Source organism: Poecilia reticulata, linkage group LG7 (genome assembly GCF_000633615.1).
Source record: "Poecilia reticulata strain Guanapo linkage group LG7, Guppy_female_1.0+MT, whole genome shotgun sequence".
In the NCBI taxonomy this organism is placed as follows: Eukaryota; Metazoa; Chordata; class Actinopteri; order Cyprinodontiformes; family Poeciliidae; genus Poecilia; species Poecilia reticulata.
Genome location: NC_024337.1, coordinates 3,873,784 through 3,896,298, shown reverse-complemented (window position 1 = coordinate 3,896,298; position 22,515 = coordinate 3,873,784). Strand labels below are relative to the sequence as shown.

At 40.5% G+C, this 22,515-nt stretch overlaps 1 protein-coding gene across 11 annotated transcripts in view; it reads left to right on the top strand.

Moving 5' to 3' along the window:
• myt1b (myelin transcription factor 1b) overlaps positions 1–22,515 on the top strand; it is a 59,493-nt gene that overhangs the window by 25,555 nt on the left and 11,423 nt on the right. For 9 of the 11 annotated variants that reach the window (XM_017305910.1, XM_017305909.1, XM_017305911.1 and 6 more), the window contains 9 exons: positions 2–32; positions 2,617–2,679; positions 6,522–6,886; positions 9,164–10,204; positions 14,822–14,950; positions 15,273–15,363; positions 15,583–15,699; positions 18,138–18,352; positions 19,058–19,245. In XM_017305910.1, coding sequence (XP_017161399.1) covers positions 2–32; positions 2,617–2,679; positions 6,522–6,886; positions 9,164–10,204; positions 14,822–14,950; positions 15,273–15,363; positions 15,583–15,699; positions 18,138–18,352; positions 19,058–19,245 — 2,240 coding nt within the window. The remainder of the gene's footprint in view (position 1; positions 33–2,616; positions 2,680–6,521; positions 6,887–9,163; positions 10,205–14,821; positions 14,951–15,272; positions 15,364–15,582; positions 15,700–18,137; positions 18,353–19,057; positions 19,246–22,515) is intronic. The other 2 variants (XM_017305906.1, XM_017305913.1) reach the window with 1 other exon arrangement.

Sequence of the window (22,515 nt, the reverse complement as noted above, 5' to 3'; positions counted from 1 at the left end):
GTTCCCATTGAGCTCGTAGGACAAGAGCTGAGGTAAGGAAACACCTTCATCTTTGTACAGAATCCTTTCATAAAGTTCTTTTATGTGCGCCGCCGTGCAGCAGCCCCCCTCAGCATCATACACCAGCGGTGCTCCTTCAGACAATGCTGTATAATATTAGTTTTTATTCGTTATTATCAGCACTTTTCAGCTCATGGTCAGTACCTCCAACATGCTGCTATTGATTCCTGGCAGCCTTTTGCTGTTTCCTGCTACGAGCGTGTACAGTAGACGCGATGAAAGAGCCGTGTGATCTCTTTTGCTTTCCCGATGGAAGCGTGAACCAGGAGGACGGCGAGGCCTGATTATGTAGTTTCGTCTGTCGGCCTCCGCCTTCCTGTAGTTTCCCACACAGCCGACATCTTTGGGGACCAGGAAGCCACTTCTCCTCCCCCCCGTCCTGCAGAGTAATGGTCTGCGGGCCACATCCGGTCCGTTAGACGTCCTCATCCGGCCTGTGGAAAAATTGGAACTCAAACATTAATGAAATGTTAATCTGTGCATGAATCTGAATATATTGCTTTTATTTTCGAGAAATAAACAAAAAAAACAGCCTTCATTTTCCCATTTGGGATTCAAGTCCTCCAGCAGTGAGCTACCCACTACCCAGTCCCTCCAGGAAGTTGCAATGTTGCAACTATTAATGCAAATCTAGTCATCATTCGCAAATTTGGCACGTATTTGTGATTTTCAACAGTCGTAGCAAAATTTCACCTTCTGCATTGTATTCATTTCTGACTGTATTCACTGCAACTGCTGAATTTTAACCAACTCCTTTTGCCCCTTGATAATTTAACTCCCTGTTTCACAACATCTCTTGAAAGCTGAGTTTATGAGATGACAGCATGAAAGCTAAAGAATAACATTTCTCGTTTTTTCACATTTCTTTTTTTCAAAAACCTTTTTGAGACGTTCTGTAGAATTTGCTTCTTCTTTGTAACCAGTTCATGTTTTAACTTGAATGACCAATGTTGAATTCCTCTTTTGCACTTTGACATGATTTGATTTATGTTGAGAATATTTCAAGAAGGTGCATGAAAATGTCACTTTCACTTCAAGTCTTTAAATCATGACTTTTTGGGAGAAGTTATGTGCAACACTTCCAAATATTTTTTTTTCAGTCCGTGTTATGGGATGCATAATTTTAAGCCGCAACAATCCCAAATAAAGCATAGCAATACCCAGGAGGGACTGACTGAGGTAAGCAGGTTCTGTATTAATGGAGAAACTCCAATTCAATTATCAAACCAAACCTACAGTGGAATATGAAATCTTACAATTTTGTTTTACATTTATTTTTGGACAAGTCATTTATAGGCCTTTAAAACTAGCAATCTCTGTACCCCATTTCAGAATACAAAGCATTTGTAATTTCCAATTTTTTTTTTCATAGTCCCTTCAGAAAATGTCTTTTTTGTCATTACGGCAGTAGAAGATATTCTTTCTATTGACTGCATGAGCACATTTCTGGGTGTGGGGTGAAAAAGAATCAAGTTTAGGAATTTTTTTTAAGTACTGCTCACCAAAACAATGCAAAAACTCATCAAGCGCAAAAACATCCAATTTGCATAAATGGGATGAGGGGAAAAAAAGTCTCTTTTTTTACGAGAAAAAAAATAATTGAAAAATTGCTATTCATATTATCATTGTAATATGGCAAGGTGCCCACATGGAGCTCAAAATGAAGTGATCGTTCAGGATTTTGTTTCAAAATGTAAAATCTAAGTTGTCTGCCATTTCTAAGGTTTCCACATGAAGAAAAAAGTATTTTTACAGTTTATTGTAAAACTGGGAAAGTTTTGGTTGCCAGTTCTGGTTTGTCATGAGGCCCTTTGGGGAAAAAAAAGATTTTCCTCCCCTGTTCTAAATGATTCTCCTCATCCACGCCTTCATTTTGTCATACTTCACCTCGGAGCATTGATCTGCACTCAGCGCGTTGAAAAAAAAAAAGCTTGGCTCTTTTTAGGGATTAAGAGAGAGGGAGAGAAAAAAGGAAACAGTAGGGAAGGCCAGCGAGTGTCTCATTTAAAATGCTAATGCGGCAATTTTTAATAAGTAAAATTAATAATAGGGATAATTGGAGTAATAAAGGGCAATTGCTGGGGGAAGTTAATGAGAATTAAAATGAGCCATCCTGAGGGGTCATGGCAACCTGAATCAAAAAGCAGAGAGAAAAGAAAGGAGTGAGCACCGAAGATGATGGTGATGATGATGATGACTGGTGAAGAGAGGCGAACAGGGGAAATTACAGCAGGTCTCGGCTGATCTTTATCGCTCGTAGTAACAGGATATAGGCCAGGGTTGATGTACGACACATAATATTCTGCTTCCCCCGGCTGGATGCCACCTGCATTCATGCATCATGTGTGTCGGCTGGACGGGCCGGGCTGCATATCTTCCTTTGTACATGTGCATTTGTGTGACACGTTTGCCCCGTTTGCATCTCTTTGCTTTGTTTTCTTTATCTTAATTTTCTTTTTACTGCCTGTGTTTATCACTGCTGCTGCTGCTACTGCACAAGGACTAAAATGCTCTTGTGTCTTAAACATATCTCTAACCTCCATCCATCCCATCCAGCTGCCCCACCCCCGGATGCAATGGCTCCGGCCATATCAGTGGGAGATACTCACGACACAGAAGGTAGGGCAGATTAAACCCACCCTCTGTCTGTCCCCCCTCCTCTGTCTGCCATCCTCCACCTGCTGTTTGCTTTTAGAGTCAATCAGAGGAAACAGGTTTGAGATGCAAAAAGCGCTTCCACAAATATGAATTTGAACCCTGAAAGATTCAGCGGTACGATTTAGATTAGATATTATAACGATAGGGTTCAGTATGATAAGATTTTTTTGTTAAAGTTTGAAAACGGCAGGAATTTTCAAAAGAAAGTTCACTTGAGAAATCATTTTGAAGCATCTAATCATCTAAATCTAGCTGTAAAGTGAATTGTGATGAGGAAGCGTGGCAGTCAACCTTTTTGCTAAGTCTACATTCAGACGAGACCAACAGGCTAAGAATTTTGATTCTTTCTTCTCTTTTAAATAAGGGCTGTAGTCTGGTGAAAACCAGTCCTGTGGTTTGGACCCTTGGCTGTTGCCCATGACGTGTGTAGATACCAGTTTGACGCTAAGAAGCTTACCGGAAATTAAACATTCGTCCTCCACTGCGAGGCAGCTGCTAATGCTAATTCGTTATTTGGAAGCACGGCCAACACGGTCTGAACGGCTTCATTCACTAACTACAGCCAGACTGCAATACTAAAACAGCCTGGAAAACCAATGTCATTTTTCACAACGTCTTCTTCTGTTCACTGATTTGCCCGTTTCAAATTTTACCAGAGAAATCCACTTCAATGGGAGAAATCCCAGACAGAACACTGAAGGGAGATTAAAACTGAGTAGAAACGCTTTCGCCAGAAATACCGTTAATCCAGGTGTTTGTTGATGACCTGTGTTTAAAGGGAAGCTATGATTACAGTGCTTCTATTGAAACTTTCAAATTTAAAAACTAACGATTTTACTGACACTCCTAAAAACAAATACATTTAAATGGGATTAATTTGTCAAAAAGTGACCATGAAAGCAGAAAATGAAAAATAAACGAAAAACAATGAATGACTCACCTTCTGCTGATACTTTGAAAAGATTGCACATTTGAATTAAAATGTTTGATCTCACACAAGAAATTCAAATCATCATCATGATTTATTTCCAAGACCATGTTTTTTGTACCCATCACTAAATATCCAATATCATATTTCATATATTAGGGGCCACATCTACTGTATCAAAATGATTCCATCCTTTCTGAAATATAGACATTCATAAAACCCCACATCTAAGAAACTAGTCTTATTAGACTCTTTGATATTTTGGGTGGGTCTTTCTAAACTTAATTGTGAAAGTGAGGCATCAGCTTTTAATTTGACTGTCAGGCCGCTACCACAGCCTTCAACATCTGTCTACTGGTCCTTTCTTTTCCTTCGGTTTTGAAACTATGTGTTGCCTTGGGAATTCATTATTAATTAATTAATCAATTTTCACTGTAGAAATACAATATTATTAACTTAATAAATTAATTTAAAAAAATGAATGATACACCAGACAATCAAGACCGAAAACTGAGTTGCTGCTCACAGCTAAGAAACACTTGAGTCCCAACGTGGATTACAGATGAAAAACGAATGATCCATAACATTTTAATTAAACAGCTTCAAACCTGATGGGCAGCTGGTGGGCTGTGCACTCAGGTCCCGCGTTTAGATGAACACACACACACATGCGCACACACACATGCGCACACACATACAAAGTGTCAGTGAAAAGCTGGGACTCTTTCAGTTTGATCTGATGTGACAAACTTGACAATACCATGATCACAGCAGCACTAATAGGTGCCAACATCAGGCAAAGAAGTAAGTGATCTATGAATCTCTACATGTCAACATTATTCTGACACAAGATGGCCTCTCTCAATTAAATAAATACTAACAGCCTTACTGAAACCTTTTGGCTTCATCACCCGTATGGTGTTCCATACTTCGCCAAACATTTGGATATGTTCGGATTGTTTGTAGGTAGTGCAAGGACTTTAAGATAAAACAACCTCCTTAGATTTTTACATTTTGACTGAAATTTCTCTGAAATATGACAGAGAAATCATTTCTCTGTCATATGAACAAGCTAAAGCTAAGTTATATATGGTGTAAGAACAATAATTAAATGAATGTAATGTTCACAAATCAGTAGATTTCTCTCAAGGTCGTTGGCAGAACTATTTTTGATGTGTTAAAGTAGAGGGAGTGCTCCATGTACTCCAAGTTCTTAGATGTTCATTTGTAACTACAACCATGTATCATTCGCCTCCTTCTCCACATGTAAGCACCACGCCATGATGGTCGTTCACATGAAATCCCATTAAAGTATGAAATTGTTTTTGTAATATGCTGAAGTATTTCTAAATAAATAATTTTTTAAGGCCTTGTCTAAGAAAAAGCATTCACTTCAGATTTGAACTGATGAGACATTTGGCCGTAGTTTAATTGTGCGATTGTATAACTTAACAAACTAAAATGGAGGCAGTATGGTGTCTGTTTTAAAATAATCCAAAATGAAGCACTTATGGTTTAATACAACTCCAATTACTTAGATGTGTAGAGTTGCATTTCCAGCTTTAATGCTGCAGTATAAAAGTATTATAAGGAATATGCTTTTTACATATTTGCTGAAACTGTCACCATGTCGTGACAGTTTGCTATGAGACAGATAATCTGTGAAGAAAATTGATCTCTTCCATCTTCTCCTTGAGCTACTGCTGGGGAGAGCTAGAGCAGTGGGTTGTTTTTGGTCTGGATGCACCGCTCCAGACCAAAAACAACCAATCAGAGCCAGGAGGAGGGTTGTAGCGCTGCTGATAAACCTTGTATAGTTGCTGCTAAATGTGCTAATGCCAGACAACAACTTATCTTTACAGGCAAACTATTTATCTGCCATCATCTGTGGCCATGCTATCTAGCCTGATATACATTACATTCACAACAGGCTATGCTAGCTGCAGAGAGCAGGGCAGGGAGGGAGGTGGGGGGATGTGAGCAGCGCCATAAGGACGGTAATTGACAGCACTAAGACCCACCTCCTGTCTCTGATTGGTTGTTACTAGTTAGCACTGGGAACACTTGGATAAGGCAGAGGAACTCAATGTTTTCACAGGTTATCTGTCTCATAAATTGTCATGACATTGTGACAGTTTCAACAAATATACAAAAAAAAAAACAACAAATTTATAGAAATGACACTGAGGCGTTGATATAAAAGCATCACTTAAGATCAGAGGGATCTGAACTACATCATGAATAACAGCCAATCAAAAGATGCCAATTGCAGCTCTTGTCCTGCTCTGAATCTTGAAGCCAGCAGCAGTGAGATGTGATTTTGTCCGGCTTCTTCACTCCAGCCTCATTTCTCCTCCTTCCATTCCACACATGTGCTGTCGCCCGCAGAGACCCTGTGATGCCTAAAGGGGGTGGGAGGGTGGAGGTTCACCGGTTTGTGACTCCTCTTTATTGAAGGGAAGATATTAGCTATCTGTTTACATGTGTATTCGTTCAGCAGGCAATTTCAGATGCACTTTGTTTATAGATCGTCCCTCGGTCTCCCTCGGCATCTTCCAGGTGCGAATAAGAGGGAGTTTATTGGATTTCACCCTCTGCTGCCTCGCCCGCCAGCCCACCTCTCCATACAAGTTGTTCATTAAACGTTCCACTCAATTGGCTGAGATTGGTTTTGATGTCTAAGGGAGCGAGCGGGGCGCCACCCGCAGGCCACATGTCATACTGCAAGATCAGCTCCATGCTTCTTCATCTCTAAACTATTTCCTTTGTTTTTTTTTTCTTCTGCTTCCTGATACTGCATGAGCTTTCACAAAGGTCAAAGGTGAACTTGATTCTGGTCCTAAAACGGTTCCGATTGTGTCTCCTCCCCTACAAGCCTTCTGGCTTGCCCCATCGCCAGGAAGCGCCGTCTGGAGGAAGCTGAGCAGGAGCAGGAACAGGAAGTGGAGAAGCCCGCCTCCAAGAGGAAGTCCCACCCCCTGAAGCTCGCCTTGGATGAGGGCTTCAGCGCCGAGAGCGACGGCAGCAGCGAGGCAGAGGAGGAGGCCGAGAAGGATGGAGGGAAGGTGGAAAAGGAGGTCACCGGGTCAGGAGAGGAGGAAGAGAAGGATGGAGGTGCAGAGGATGAAGAGTTAGTGACTGAGCCCCTGGAGAAGGATGTTGAGGGACTGATGAAGGAAGAGGAAGAGGAGAAGGAGACGCAGCAGCAGGAGGAGGAGAAAACATCAGCAGGTGATGAAGGTAAGGCTTAACAACCTGAAGGTTTTTCACCTTTTTTAATGTTAATTTTAGACAAAACTTCAAACTTTATAAGTTTCCTCAATCATCTTCCTCTCCTTAAATATTTAAGACATTATTCAGCCATTTTTGTTTTGAAACAGCATTTTCCACACAGACAGCATGGAGCCTGTGAATGAAGCATCCCGTAACCTCGCAGTAGTTTATGAGGAGTTTATACAGCAGTTGGTTTCTTACACAGAACTTAAGCTGAGGAATTTTTGGAAAGCAACAACCTGGGCAAAATGTTTCCGTTTTATGAGGTTGCTATGACAATTTGGGTAAGCCATAGAAAACCGTGTTTAAATTTCACTTTCTAAGTTGAAAATTTAAAAGAAGAAAACATTCAGATGGACGTTAAAGCTAAATATTGTTCCCAGTTTAAAACTGTTCAAACATTTACTCCTAATGATAATTATTTGACATTGTCAAACAGAAAGTATGAGCTATATTTATTATTTAAGATTATCTCACATGGGAGAAATTTGTCTGAGAAGAGGAGACAAGGCAACAAGGATAAACAATACTTCAAAGTCAATAACAATAAATACATAAAACTTGCACAAATGAATAACAGGGTGATAAATACTAGTTGATATTTTCTGTAACAACGAGATTTAATCTGTTTGGATTTTGTTAATGAAACAAATAAGCAGAGCTGACCCAACGATAAACGGGGCGGGGGTCTAGTTGGCCAATCAGGTGCCACAGCACCTGATTGCCAATCAGGTGCTGTGGCACTTACAGGCCACAGTGTGTGTGTTCTGTGTTCTGCACTGACACCCAACTTGTTTTATGATCAACTTGAGAGCCAACGGTGAAACTAATTTTGTATATGAAGACCAAATACGTTGTTGCTGTTTTATAATAGTCACATCAGGGCCTTCACATTTTTATGACACAAGTTGCAATTTGGGGTAAAGTGTAAACACAGCTATGAAAATTTTCTTTTCAAATGGGGCATTTGTCAACCTGACTTGCTCTGTTGGGTCCCCCAGTCCAACAGGGGGCCCCAAAGCGCACACAGAATTTACTTGTACCTCAGACTGGTACAAGTAAAATCTTTACATTTCAGAGTGTAATCCTAACTGAATAAAAACAAACTTAGCTTCTTGATTTATTCCTCTACAAACACTCCCGATACTTCAGCTCTCATCTGGAGGCTTAACTCCATTGGCTGGCAGAGAGACTCAGGTTTGTATAAATTCTTGTCAGAATAGTCACACCCACTGTGTCCATAGTACCATGTTGCCTTTGAGCATTTAAAATATTTTCTTCTTCTTTTGGTTTGGTTACAAAAATCCTAAAAGATAACACAATTTGGCTGAAAAGGTCTTCTGAAAATAAAACAACACTGAATGCCTATTTATACTTCTAATGGAGTAAACGTCACATTCAATCAATTCCCATGCCCTTGACAGATTACAGAAATGCAGAGTTAGAGGTGATGTACATTTTGTAGATTTGATTAAAAAAATGTTTTTTTTCCCAGTTGTCAAAGATTGAAACTTGACTCTGACTTTGTGGCTGATTTATCGGTGTACCCATAAAAAGCARACAGGGAGAAAATTGCACTGTTCAAATGAGACCAAATTAAGTATTTTGACCCACATGCAAAATGCTGTTGATGGTTGAAAAGTAACACTGCACATCATCCTAAACACGTCATGAAACATGGTGGTGACAGATTTATTCTGTTGAAATGCTTTTGTTTGGGAGGACAAGTGAAGCTGAGCTGAGTAGATGGAAAAATGGTTTAGGGTAAGTTCAGGGCAAAATGTGAAAAGATTCAAGGGTGTGAATACTTTTGCAGGGCACTGTAGGTCGATGCTTGGTGACTCAACAATCTGAACAGAAAAATATGTGAAAAAGAAACCAAAAATCCCCATAAAAACCGATCGATCGTTAAAACCACTTTAAAAAGTTAGTAGAAAGTTCAGAGGGTTTTAAACAACTATATAAAACTATACAGGGTGAGTTAGTGCTGTGTTTCTTCATCTTCAAGAGCGTGAGGACACAAAGTGAAGACGAAATGTGCTGCAATACCTCTTGATTAGAACTGGATCAATTCTCTTTCTCTATCTACAAGCTGCAGATTTGTCGCAGCGGGTCGTTTTCACTGCGCTGTCACTTCACAGGCAGCGAGGTGATGCAAGCGATGACAGAGATGTTGCTGACAACAGCTTGAGCTCACTGCATGACTCAGACTGCTGGAACCTCTTCTTCTCTGCCTTTCCACAGAGCAAGAGTGTGTGATTGTGGAGCCGGAGCACCGAGCCACGTCGCCCAACGCCAAGGTGCGCCAGCCTCCCTCCCAGAGCGCCGAAGAGGTGGCTGACTCCCTGCTCCACCTGGGCCGGGTCTCCAACGGCCACGCTGTTGGCGTAGTTGTGCAGCAGATTGAAGATGTCAGAGCGGCAGCTGAACGGGGTGAAGAAGCAAAGCGTCAGCAGGAGGGGGCCACGCACGAGGAGGAGGAGGAGGAGGAGGAGGCACAAAGATCTCCGGAGGAGTCATCTGTTCTGCAGAATGAGGCGAGGAAGGTGGAGGAAGAACAAGGCGAGCGTGTTAACATGAGCAACCATGTGAGCCATGGCAAACAGATCAAAGGCGAAGAGGAGGAGGAGATGGTGGTGTCGGTGCAGCAGACGCAAGAGACCCCGACAGAAGACGAGGGGGACGATGAGAAGGATGAAGAGGAGCAAAGGAGGCCTTTCCTCTCCGTATCTGATGTGCCAACCGCCGTCCGAACTATCACCAGCACAGCAGCAGCTCAGGGAACTCACATCAAGACAGAAAACCACATCCTTCAGGAGGACTACAGCAGCGACAGGTACGACTCGCTTCACAACTTCAAAAGCAGCCCTCCTTTAAGCTTCAGCTCCCACGGGGCCAGCCCGCTCGACGACTACTACTCCATCCCAAGGTTGGAGAACTACAAACTCCACAAGGCCTCTTCCTCGGCCTCCCCGGATGTCATTGAAGTGCGATCCGACAAGTCGGAGGACAAAGACTTTGATGACCTCGACGGAGACGATGAGCGAGATGATGAAGACAGTCTGTCTCAGCGTTCCACGGTGACCGATGAGTCGGAGATGTTCGACATGACCAGAGGGAACCTGGGTCTCCTGGAGCAGGCCATCGCTCTCAAGGCTGAGCAGGTGAAGCCCGCCGGGCCTAGAGAGCTGCTCCGCGCTCCAGACCTCCACCACCAGAGATATTTCACCATTGAGGACAGACCCAAGCACCTAGACATCATCCGGAAGACCTACTTCAGCAAAGGTCAGAAAGTCCCTAAAATATTTTACCTGCACAACAGAAATGTAGTTTTACCATGTTTTGCTTTGACATGTAGACAATCAGGATTCCAGTAAACTAGTGATGTATTGATACCAAACTTTGTGACAGCTCAGCTCTTGGGTCACCTTCAGGAGAGTCATTGTTCTCATCAGAATATTGATAGAATTTTATTTAATGTGCTACCACACACCTTCAAATGGACTGCACCACTGGTGTCAGAGTTTGGGCCTCATTGAAGCGAGAGGTGAGAGTTGGACTCCTCCAGGATTGTCCTTTGCCACTGATTCTGCTCACAATTTTTAGAGACAGAATTTCTAGGCTCAGCCACGGTGTTGAGGGGATCCACTTTGGAGGCCTCAGGACCACACTGAGATAGAGATGGATGACAAGTATTTTTTTCCTAATTGTTCAAAAATTAGGAAAATAAATTGCGAACAATAGGCAGATTGATGCAGCATCTGCTATCACGGGAGCGCTGCAGCAGTTTGTTGTGGTGAAGAGCTCAGTTGGCTGATCTATGTTCCTTACCTTCATCATCTATGGTCACAAACTCTGGGCAGTGACCAAAAGACCAAAAAGTGACTAAAAATGTTTACTCTGTAGGGGGTCTTGTTGGAGATAGAGTGAGAAGCTTGTTCATCTGGAAGGGACTCAGAGTAGAGCCGCTGCTTCTCCGCATCGAGAGGAGCCAGTTCAAACGGCTCCTCAACTCCTAATATTTTAGGATTCCCCCAGAGGAGGTGGCCCAAGTGAGGAAGAGAGAATACTGAGTCTGAGATTGCTGATCTGGTGACACCCGATCAAGTGGAAGATAACGGATGGATAGTTATATATACTATTCACATTGTAATATTTATGACGAAAGCAAACAGTTGCGGGAAAACTCTGAAGTAAATCAGCATGAATGTTCACGTCCAAACCCTAACAATGGAAGCAGCGAGTCCAGATAAACAGCAAACCAAATAAACATTGGTGAATCACGCTCTGCGCGGATCCTCCCATCTACATTGTAATGTGGATGAAGAGGCTCCAGCTGAGCAGACGGCACTGAAGTGTGGAGAGGAAGTGCTCGAAGAGAGGCCGAGGAGATGGCACGTCAAGAGAGGAGAAGGAGTGTGGGTTGCTCCGCTGCTACCGTGCGTGGAGTGTTTGTTTACGTGTGCTCGGGCCTCGTATTTCACTGCTGGCACGCTGCCCACTTGTCATGCTCACGGTGAAGCAGCAGTGTGATTACATGCCTGGTAGTGCTGCCCTCTCCTTGGCCCCAGCTCCCTCCTGTGGTGGCGTTCATGTTCTCCTCGTCGCTAATTAGGAGATGCATGTCTCGTTAACATTCAATTTGAAGGCCAACAGAGCATCGCTCTGTCCTCTTGCTCCACTTTCCTCTCCAGTGGCACAGATATTTCCTGGCCTACCTCCAAAATCATTTGGGAGGACCACGCTTAGTTTTTTTATTTATTTTACTTCCGTATTTGTTAATTAAACAAACAATAGAAAACATGAAACAAGAGGTCAAACTGCCACAATTTCAATTAAACCATTACTGCTCTGAAAAGCTTTATAATTATTTTTTTTTCCACCTGATTCTGACATAAATTAATATGTAAATAATAATGCGAAACTAATTGGCTGCCTTTCAGTCAAAAAGTACCRCTTGGATACATTTGAAATCTTTAAAAAATATATTTGTGAAACACACAGTAGTTCATAGTACTTTAAAAGGAAAACAAAAAGGGGAAACGGTTAAAGATAAATAACATACAAGTAAAAAATTACATGAAACCTATTATAAAAATGCTTAGGTATTACAAAAGTAGAACATAACAATAAAAGTTCAATTTCGAACAGATAAATAGTTAAGACTCGTGGAACTCGATTAAAATGCTTAATCGATTTAACTACATGGTTTCTATTAATGAATCACAATTAATTGCAGTTTAATCAAAAACTGTATATCGACAAAATAAGCAACATTTTCAACTCAAAATCCCCTTTTTGCTGCTAAATTGTTCAATAAATAGATGAGTTCAGAAACAAAGATATTTGTTGCTGAACCTAATTCTTAACTTAATTCAATCTAGTTCTTACTTTTGGGGCAAAGAAGAATGATGTATGTTTATTATGTATCAAATTCTCATTTTGTGATTGCAGTTTAGATTTCATCTCTTCATTTTCATTTCCCATGTAAAGAAATTAAGAATTCGAAAAACATGAGCAAAATTGGTAAGTCATTAAAAAAGAGAGAAAGCACAAACTAATCTTGATTTCTTTGAATTATTCATTTCTGACCTCTTTTTTGGATTGAATATTGTAGCTACAATATCATGTACATCTATAAAAAGCCATTTTTTCAACTGAAAGCTAAAATGAAGACATATTTACACATTTGTAAAAGATTTTAGGGAAAAACGTTCAATGCAGGTTAATAAGTTTGATCAAACCATGCAACAAGATAACGCAGCGAAGTCTGCATAAACAGAAATAGTTAAGCATGGATTATAATATTACCCCAAAGTGTCTCACACACAACTGCTGATGCAAAAAGGACTTGCATATAACTCGGTATTTAAGCTGACACACACGACTGGTTGCAGCCTTAAACAAAAGTAGCTCAGTGTGTAACGTCTGTGTAATGAACTCACTGAGATGAAATACTGGATTTCTAAACCAAAGCTAGCACGTTCAGCCCCTCATCCTGTCAATATTTAATTTCACGTGCCAGTCTCCGCTACATGCTGACATTTACCTTTCAAATGAACTTAGCCCAATATTAACCTAGATACATGTGAACATTTTATGGATTGTAATTTTAACCAAAACATGCTCAACGGGAAGTAGACGGTTGAAAAGATAAGTGGCATGTTTTTAGTTCCCCTGAAAGATCAAACAAAGGCAGATTGACTGGATCATTTTAAGTTTGTGGAGAGTTGATGTGACATTGATTTACAATACGACCAAAATGATGTACCAGTGAAAACCTGAGGGATTTCAACTGGAAAGATGTTTATCTCTATGGCTGGTTTTATAGGCTCATATTTAGGAAAGTCAAAGTTTTTGAAGGTACATTAGAACATTTTAAACTTAATTAAAACTGCAGAATGTAACTTTTACAAAGATATGTTTTTTACATATGTATTAAAACTGTCGCCATGTGATCTGTGGAAAGATTGATCTCCTTCATCTCCTCTCTGAGCTGCTATTGCTGTCAACCAATCAGAGCCAGGAGGAGGGCTTTAGCACTGTCAATTGTTCTTGTTTATACGCTGCTAAATGTGCTAATGGCGGAGAAATAACTTACCGCTCCAGGAAAACTGTTTATCTGTATGTATGTATGTATGTATGTATGTATGTATGTATGTATGTATGTATGTATGTATGTATGTATGTATGTATGTATGTATGTATGTATGTATGTNTGTATGTATGTATGTATGTATGTATGTATGTATGTATGTATGTATGTATGTATGTATGTATGTATGTATGTATGTATGTATGTATGTATGTATGTGTATGCATGCATGCAAACAATAATAATGAATAGAATTAATAGAAATAATAATTTTTAATGACTGTAGTTTACTAATAAAAAACATCATCATGAAAACCAGGTTTGCTAATTATCGCTTTCTGTATTTATGCATGTAAAAATGGCTGAATGTAAAGTCAAGACATGTTTCTTTTTTCAATTGTTATTGTTCCCATAAATTTGTTTCATAGCTTTTGCAGATTTTATGCAGTCTTATTAGAAATATTGGAAAGTTTTATAGAACTTCTGTACACCTAAAGAACACAAGTTCTTAAATAAGTACTTACCTCTAAAATGTTTATAAATTCCTTTTTTTAATAATTTCAGACACCAACCATAACTTAATATGCATTAATGCACATAGTGGAAACCATCTTGGCGCTACCATGGGAGCTAACATCTACAGTCTTCCTTAAATCTGGACTAGAGTTGCAGCTAATCAGCGCCAAAGAAAATGAATGGCTGTCAAGTAGGATCTTCTTCTTTAGAATATTTTATAGATGCTCCACAGAAACATTTCAAGAATAATTTGAAGTTGTGTTTCACAGGAAAATCCACAAATTTTGAAGTTTAAAGAAAAATAAAGTAAAAGCAAACCATCATGCCGGACAGGATGGCTCCACAAAGTAAAACTAGATAGAAGTTGTGATTAATTTTTGCATCCTACACCAGAACTAAATGAAAGCAAGCCTCTTTAATTATGGATAGTTTATAAAGGATGCCTTGTTTTACCAAACAAGACAGCTGAAAATGTCACATCCCTATAGCAACAGGGCATCTTTCAGAATGAGTCTTCAATAATCTATGGAGACTTGCAGAATCGCATTCAGGTTAATCCAGAAAACACCTTGTGCGTTTACACAGATGCTTGAAGGGATACAGATGGTGTTGCTGTGGTGCAGTTGTCTGAAATATGTCTAGATTTCATGCTCAGCCAAGCAGACGGTCTGATGGCATTAACCACTCGGTCCTGTCCTCCTTTCTCATCCCACTCTCCCACCTCATTCTTGCCCTTCTCATTTCTCTTTCTTTCTTTCTCTCTTTCTCTCTGTCTGTCTGTCTGTTTCCAGAGAGGCCGGAGAAGAGAGAGAACAAGTGTCCCACGCCGGGGTGTGACGGGACGGGCCATGTGACCGGTCTCTACCCCCACCACCGCAGCCTGTCAGGCTGTCCGCACAAGGACAGGATCCCCCCAGAGAGTGAGTTTGGGTTGGTCTTCACTCTGAATACAAACACATTTCTGAGGAGAGGAAATTTCACGATGGCAGAATCATTATGGCAGCTTTTCATGTGGTTTCAAAAGATTGTCTGGCTGCTACATTTTTGATTTTGATTTCACTGTTTTTTTTTATTATTTCTAGTTCACCCTTGCAGCATTAAAAAATCTTGGCTAGTGTAAAATAGCAGATCTGTGGAAAGAACCAATCTGGTCTGAAAGACGTGTCTGATGATAGTTTGAGGGCATGAAGTTGTTTAGATTGTGTTTTTTTTTCCTTCTGAATCTGTGATTCTTCTGCTCAGTTCTGGCCATGCATGAAAATGTGCTGAAGTGTCCGACTCCTGGCTGCACTGGTCAGGGCCACGTAAACAGCAACCGCAACACACACCGCAGGTATCCCGTCTGAGCCGTTGCTAATCTGTGTCGTTTATGAGCGTTTCTGCTGGACGGGCTTTTTGCACAGCATACGCATTTCCCTTTGAGGATTTGCAAGCGCATGCATGCAGGACAGCAAATGTGTCAGCCCGCATCAGTGTGATGTCGATTTGCGTTGTCAGCAGCTCTGCGTTGTTTTTAAAATTCATCGGCTTTTCTGCTCCTCCGTCCTCCCAGTCTCTCCGGATGCCCGATCGCTGCTGCGGAGAAGCTTTCTAAGACCCACGATAAGCAACACCTGGCTCAGCCGGGCAGCGAGCTCCTCAAAGGAAGCCCCAACGACAGGGTGCTGAGGTGGGTGCAGCCTTTAAGGTCCAAACTGGCAGGTTAAGCATCGACAGTGCAATTTATGGATCTTGAAATATTAGATGATTTCCATTGGAAAAAGTGAGTTATACATTCCCTTACTAAGTGTTCATACTGAAATGCAATGGTACAGATATCAGTCGTGCAATCACATGGAGAATGAAGGTGATCTCCTTTTACTCAATCAGAGTGAGCACATGTTTTCACACACTATGATGGATCAGTAATTTTATTTCACATCAGTTCTACATAACTATTTACTGTATATTTGCAATAAGATACAGCCAAATCAAAACAATTAAAACAAACACTGCTTTTGTTTTTTACATTTCATGCTATTTTGTAACACGACTCACCTCGATTTTGATATTCAAATATTTCTCCAGCAGATGGCTACAGACCTTTGCATCATCTCTCCATTTGGAGGGGTTGTTTTCTTTTGGCTGTCTCTCTTTTTGTCTGGGCTATTTTCTGCATTAATAATTGAAAAGTAACCTACATTTTGTCTTTTCCTTTCTCTTGTACTAAATACATACCAAACCACGAGCCCAAAACTGAGCTACTTACTAAACTGTGATCTAGGTTTCTTGTTAAACTCCTGTTAAAATGCAACCCCTCTTTTGTATTGCTTGATCAGTTTGCCACCCTGTATTCCTACTCCAATCAGATTTAGTTTCATGTGAACAGATGTACTAACAGGTGTAGATTAAGTGCAAATTTATTTAAGTGAATTTTACTTGATGACATTTCATCAAAAGACTGAAAACTGAAAGTGTTTTTGCAGTTTTGTTTTTTTTTCTTACTATTTAGCTACAACATTGTTAACGAGGCTGTTGAGTCATGCTTGATGCTTTCATGGCTTCATAAAACATCAATATCTTAAATTCAATTCAGTTCAAAAATACTTAATTCGCCCAAAAACGAAATTTTATTTCTGTAACTCACATCATCTGAGTATCTTAAAAGAGTCATTGTGGTCGGTGACGCTGTGGGCAGGAAGGATCTCCAGTAGCAGTCAATGTTGCAACAAATCAGAAGAGGCCTCTGACTGAAGACTGTTTCTGTAATGACATGCTAACAGCTAGCTTTTCAAGCAGCAGAGATAATATCCCACAATGACATGTCCCGTATAACTCAATTAGTCGCTAGCAAGCACAGCTAATCCATATCGTTTGCTTTTGCAGCTCCTTTTTAAATCTCTGTCCGGCTGTATGGTTAGAAAGCCATTGGTATACTACGTAACAAGGATATACATTTAAATTTTTTTTACTTTCCTTTGGCAAGTAGCTGTTCCGTTTGGCTGTCGGTCTGAAGAGCTAAAGGCAGACTGGTTGTGGCTTCTCTCATGAGTCGCTGCTCCTCTGACCACTTTAGTTACGACATGCAGAGATGACCTGAGTATGAACAGCTCAGTTTTGACAAAGTCCCACAGACTGATCTATTCTGTCACTTTAAGATCTCTATATCTTCAGTCATCTGTCCAAGCCAGCTAGGCACCACGATCACAGCAGAAAGAATGATAATTAAAACCAACCAGACACCGGCATTATGCTAAGTCCATGCTCTCCCACACTGGTATTTTAATTAATAATGCAGCTGATATGCTAATTATGAAAGTTATAGGGGCATTGCAGGAGGATGGGAAAAAAATAATTGCTTTCCTAGAGGAAAACCTCACTAGACGGACAAAGCGTTGGATTAAAACATAATAAGGCTCCCTTTGTTTTCCTTCTGCAGATTGTTATGGAAATGAGCCCGCTTGTCTGTTATGTGTATGCTGGATTCCTGGTGCAGTTCTCTTTCTAATGGCATTCATGTTGATTTGATACAAAGACAAAAGGAAATCCTCTGTGATCGCTGGTAGAAAGTTTTTTTTTCCCTGTTATGAGGGTCCTCCTTCACACTGCAGGCCAGGTCATGGAGCTTATTAACAAGCATATGGTTGGAGACCAAAGATTGGGAATTCTGTGGCCATATCGCAGTTGCAGAGCAAAATAACAAGAGGAGAAGAAAAGAGGAGCACTTTTTTTTTTATTTCCTTCTCCCTCACTCCCTGGTCTATCATGGATTTACGCCAACAGGTTTGACAAAAGCCCGGGCTCTCCAGGAAAACGAGAGGGCTTAAGACTCATAAATTCCATGCTGTACAACATGCAAATGTGCCCTCTGCTGATAAGAGAGCTTTTAATCCTGCTGCACTCCTGCTAAGTACACCGGTGCTCGTATCTTTGCTCGTTCTATTTCATTCTACTTTCATTCACCCATTCTTGTTCTCTTTTATACAATCACTTTGTTTTTCTGTCTCCTTTTCTCATCAATTCTGTTTTTTTATTTATTTATTTATTTATTTTTGTCTTCATTCCGGTGTAAATCATGTTTAATCCGTCTCTCTGATGTCCTGCTCCTTCCTCTCCTTCCCTCTGCAGGCCCATGTGCTTTGTGAAGCAGTTGGAGGTGCCCCAGTATGGCAACTACAGGCCCAACATGGCGCCCTCGACGCCGCGCGCCAACCTGGCCAAGGAGCTGGAGAAGTACTCCAAGGTCTCCTTCGATTATGCAAGCTTCGATGCTCAAGTGTTCGGAAAGCGCACGCTTGCTCCAAAGATGACCACCAGCGAAACTTCACCCAAAGCCTTCAAAAGTACGACTGGATTCTTTTCTTGGGTTTGGATTACTGTCCGAGGGGTTGCTCCAACCTCCAACGGTCTTCTGGCATGAGCTATAAACTATAAAAGCAATAGCAGTTAATGATCATGGTCTGAAATTATTCTTATTTCACACAAATCCTTAGACTGTTTTGTGGTTTTTGAAGCCTTATTCAGTCCCTCCAGAATGTTGCAATGTTTTTGTGATTATCGTGGCCTAGAATTACCGATTTTGCAGCAACCTTTTTCAAAACAGGTTGAGATCAGAATAATGTCATGACATGGTCTTACAAAACGTTGAAATTGCTTCACATAACCTTCCATAAAAAAATAATAGTCAAAACTTCTCCTTGCGCTYGGACTCTGCTCACTTACGAAACACGGAACTGCTTTTTGGCACAGTCGCCTGGCAACCTCTCTGCCAATAGAATAAAAATGAGTACAATCATTACAAGTTTTCAGAAGATGAAGTCATGCTTTCAAAATTAAAATGTAAGCAAAAGTATTTCAAAGTTTTTAAGAACAAAAGACATGAAATCCTGTTTTCAGACTAAAAATGTGTGCTCTTGAATTATGGCAGAAAAATTCCTCCATAATTGTCTTGTTCCGAAACTGCTCTCATGAGTAAAATGTCCATCGTGGGATTTGTTTGGGATTCAGATTTGTCTTCTTGGTTAACATTCCTGTGTCTTCTCTTGCAGCCAAGCCCTCGTTCCCCAAGTCGTCCTCTCCCACCCTGAGCCTCCACGCTTACGGGAAGAGCGCCACCCTCCCCTACGACTACTCCCACGATGCCGAAGCTGCTCACATGGCCGCCACCGCCATCCTCAACCTGTCCACTCGCTGCTGGGAGAAACCCGAGAACCTCAGCATCAAACCGCAAACCAAGGTACGCTCTCTCTGCAACAATCCCAGACCCATGTCACAACCTTCATCTTTGAGAGTCATTAAGCAAAGCAGAAAATGAAAATGATAAAGTGATAAGTGATAAACATGTGCCCTCATCAGCACTCTAAGCTTATTTAAACATTTCAAGTGCTGCCCTGGTCTTCTTTCTAGTGCATTTGCAGAAGGATCATTAGCTGACTGCAGTTCAGATAAAACATTTCAGGCCGCAGCTGGTGAGATTGGAAGGGATAACAGTGGGTGTGCCCTTCCCTCTCCATCATTTTTTTTTCTTTCCCCATCATCTCCACATGAATATATCATCAGGAGGCATTGGCTTACAGCAACAGGACAGAGTTGAGATTCAGTTGCATCACCTCTCTTATCCTCTTTCATCGTTTCATCCCTCCATCCCACACACTTTTCATGTTGTTATTGAATTTGGCTGACTGCCAGTTCCCTGGATTACTTTTCCACCAGGTAGCCTTTTTTCATTATCTGCTGGACGGATCTCCCACTCTGCTTCTCCACCCCCGTCACTCTTTCTTTAATTTTCTCTTAGCATCCTTTTTTTTTTTGTGGTACTCCGCTTTATCTCCGTCACTTTTCGCCCAAACCGAGGTGTACGTTTTTCTACGTGTGCCTGTGCGACTTTATTTATTGATTTTTTCTGTTACTCTTTTCCCTCTCTTTGCAACAGGAAACATTATTGTTACAATATCGCTTTCTCCCATATTGTGATTTTGGATGGCCTGTCTGTTTCGCTGAGGAGAGAAAGTGACTGCTTCATCTTTTTTGTTTTTGGTTTCTAAGCATGGTTTCAGGGTGATAAAAAAAGAAAATCTGTGTTTCTGGCAGCAAAGCAAACCAAGGTGTTATTCAGCAAGGCTGTTTTCCAAGAGCAGGCTTAGCAAATCAGCTGGGAACTGATCTGGAATCAGAGTTGGAGTCAGTTGAAATCCAATACTAAAGCACCGGAACACTGTGCTCATCAACCCGGGACGTCTCTGGGAACTGCTCCAGCTAGCTTCCTTCCTCTCACAATGCTTTGATATTTTTAGATCTTGACCAGGCTATATGAGCAGCATTTTACATGAAAACACAACCCGGTTCAACTCTGTGCTTCTGTTCACCTGCCAGCGCTAAAATGAAGTGTGGAGTTTTCAAGCACTATGTCAGCGCTACTGGCACTGGAATACCTCGGATAGCAGAGTTGGCATTCTGTGGAATCGATACGACAAAGTGCATAACACTGCTTTAGGACTAAATAAGTGCTTCCTTGGTAGCAGGTTGAAAGACAACATTTAGAGAAGATGTACAGACACAAAAGCTAAGACTGGTGAATATTTACTATTTTATTTATTTATTTATCTATCTTTCTTTTAGCTGTATTTTTAAATGGTTATCTGACACTAGTAGCATGTTTAGCTAATACGTCCCAAAAGAATAGAAGAGGATTACGGCCACAAAAGCAAAAAATTGAAATAAATATANTTTTATTTTATTTTTTTTTTTTCTCTGAATTGTGAAATATCAAGTCAAAATTCTGACTTGTTTTCTCAGAAGTCCAAGAAAAAAAGTTTGAATTCTGAGACGTCAGAATTCTTTTTGTTTCCAATGGCTCTAATGCTCTTCCATAGCTATGCCATCTAAAATGTCTAAGTAAGGCCTTTTGCTGAACATCCATCCATTTTCTTGCACCCTTGTCCCTTAGTGGGGACGGGAGGGTTGCTGGTGCCCATCTCCAGCTAATGTTTCGGGCGAGAGGCGGGGTCACCCTGGACAGGTCGCCAGTCTGTCGCAGGGCAACACAGAGACACACAGGACAAACAACCATGCACACACACACTCACACCTAGGGGCAATTTGGAGAGGCCAATTAACCTGACAGTAATGTTTTTGGACTGTGGGAGGAAACCGGAGTACCCGGAGAAAACCCACGCATGCACAGGGAGAACATGCAAACTCCATGCAGAAAGACTGGGAATTGAACCCAGAACCTTCTTGCTGCAAGGCAACAGCTCTACCAACTGCACCACTGTGCAGCCCCTTTTGCTAAACAATGTAACTAATTTATCAATTTGAACAATCATGATACAACAATACATAAGCAATGTATTTGTTTGTATTAATTAAAGCATTCTGTAAAGCAACACTGAAACAGTTTTTTATTACTATTCTTCAAATGTTTTTGAGCTAATTACAGAGGACTAGCTGTCCTAAACAGCTAGTTAGTTGGGTGATTAGCCTGACAAAAATACTTAAAAATATATCTTTTTCAGTAACTTGATATGTGTAGAGCAACCTTTTTTGGTAACACTTTATTTGAAGGGCGGTGAATAAGACTGACATGACACTGTCATAAACATGACATAACACCTGTCATGAACATGAATAAGCCTTCATGAATATTTATGACTGTTGTCATAAAGCGTCATTCGGTAAATTATGACACTTTTAATACAAAGTTGACATTATTCAAAATGTCTTTGTTATGACAACTTGACATTAACCAAGAAATCATTAGTTTAAACTTTACCTTTAATAACATAAAGTTACCTATTTTTAAAGTGCAATCAGTAATACTTTTATAACAAATTTATATCAGTAATGATTTCTTGGTTAATGTCAAGTTGTCATAACAAAGACCTTTTGAATAATGTCAACTTTGTATTAAAAGTGTCATAATTTACCGAATGACGCTTTATGACAACAGTCATAAATATTCATGAAGGCTTATTCATGTTAATGACAGGTGTTATGTCATTTTTATGACAGTGTCATGACAGTCTTATTCACCCCCCTTCAAATAAACTGTTACCCATTTTTTATACTTAAATAAACATAAAAGTTATTTTTAAGGTGGGCTGTACAGAGATGCATCAGAGACTGTGTGGTTGATATTCTACCACAGATATTGTGAAGCATGCCTGGCATTACTGATTATCTACTGATTCCTCCTAAAGAACTACAATGAACAACTTAAATATAGAATATTTTTTCATACTCTCTGGATCAATTTAAAATGGAACCATCTTAGTAATAAAATGACTACAGTAACAGAGCTCAGAGCTGCTCAGATGTCTCCCTGCATCACTGAAAATCTACAAATGCAGTGAAATCCTCCAGGCTGTTGAACAGAAAGAAGATGAAGATGAAGACGTAGATGAAGACCAGCTACAAGAACTGCAGCATGTTTCATCTAATATTTTATGACACAGATAATAGCTGAATGACTTTTGCATTTTCTTTTTTGCACACTTAAAAATGTAGA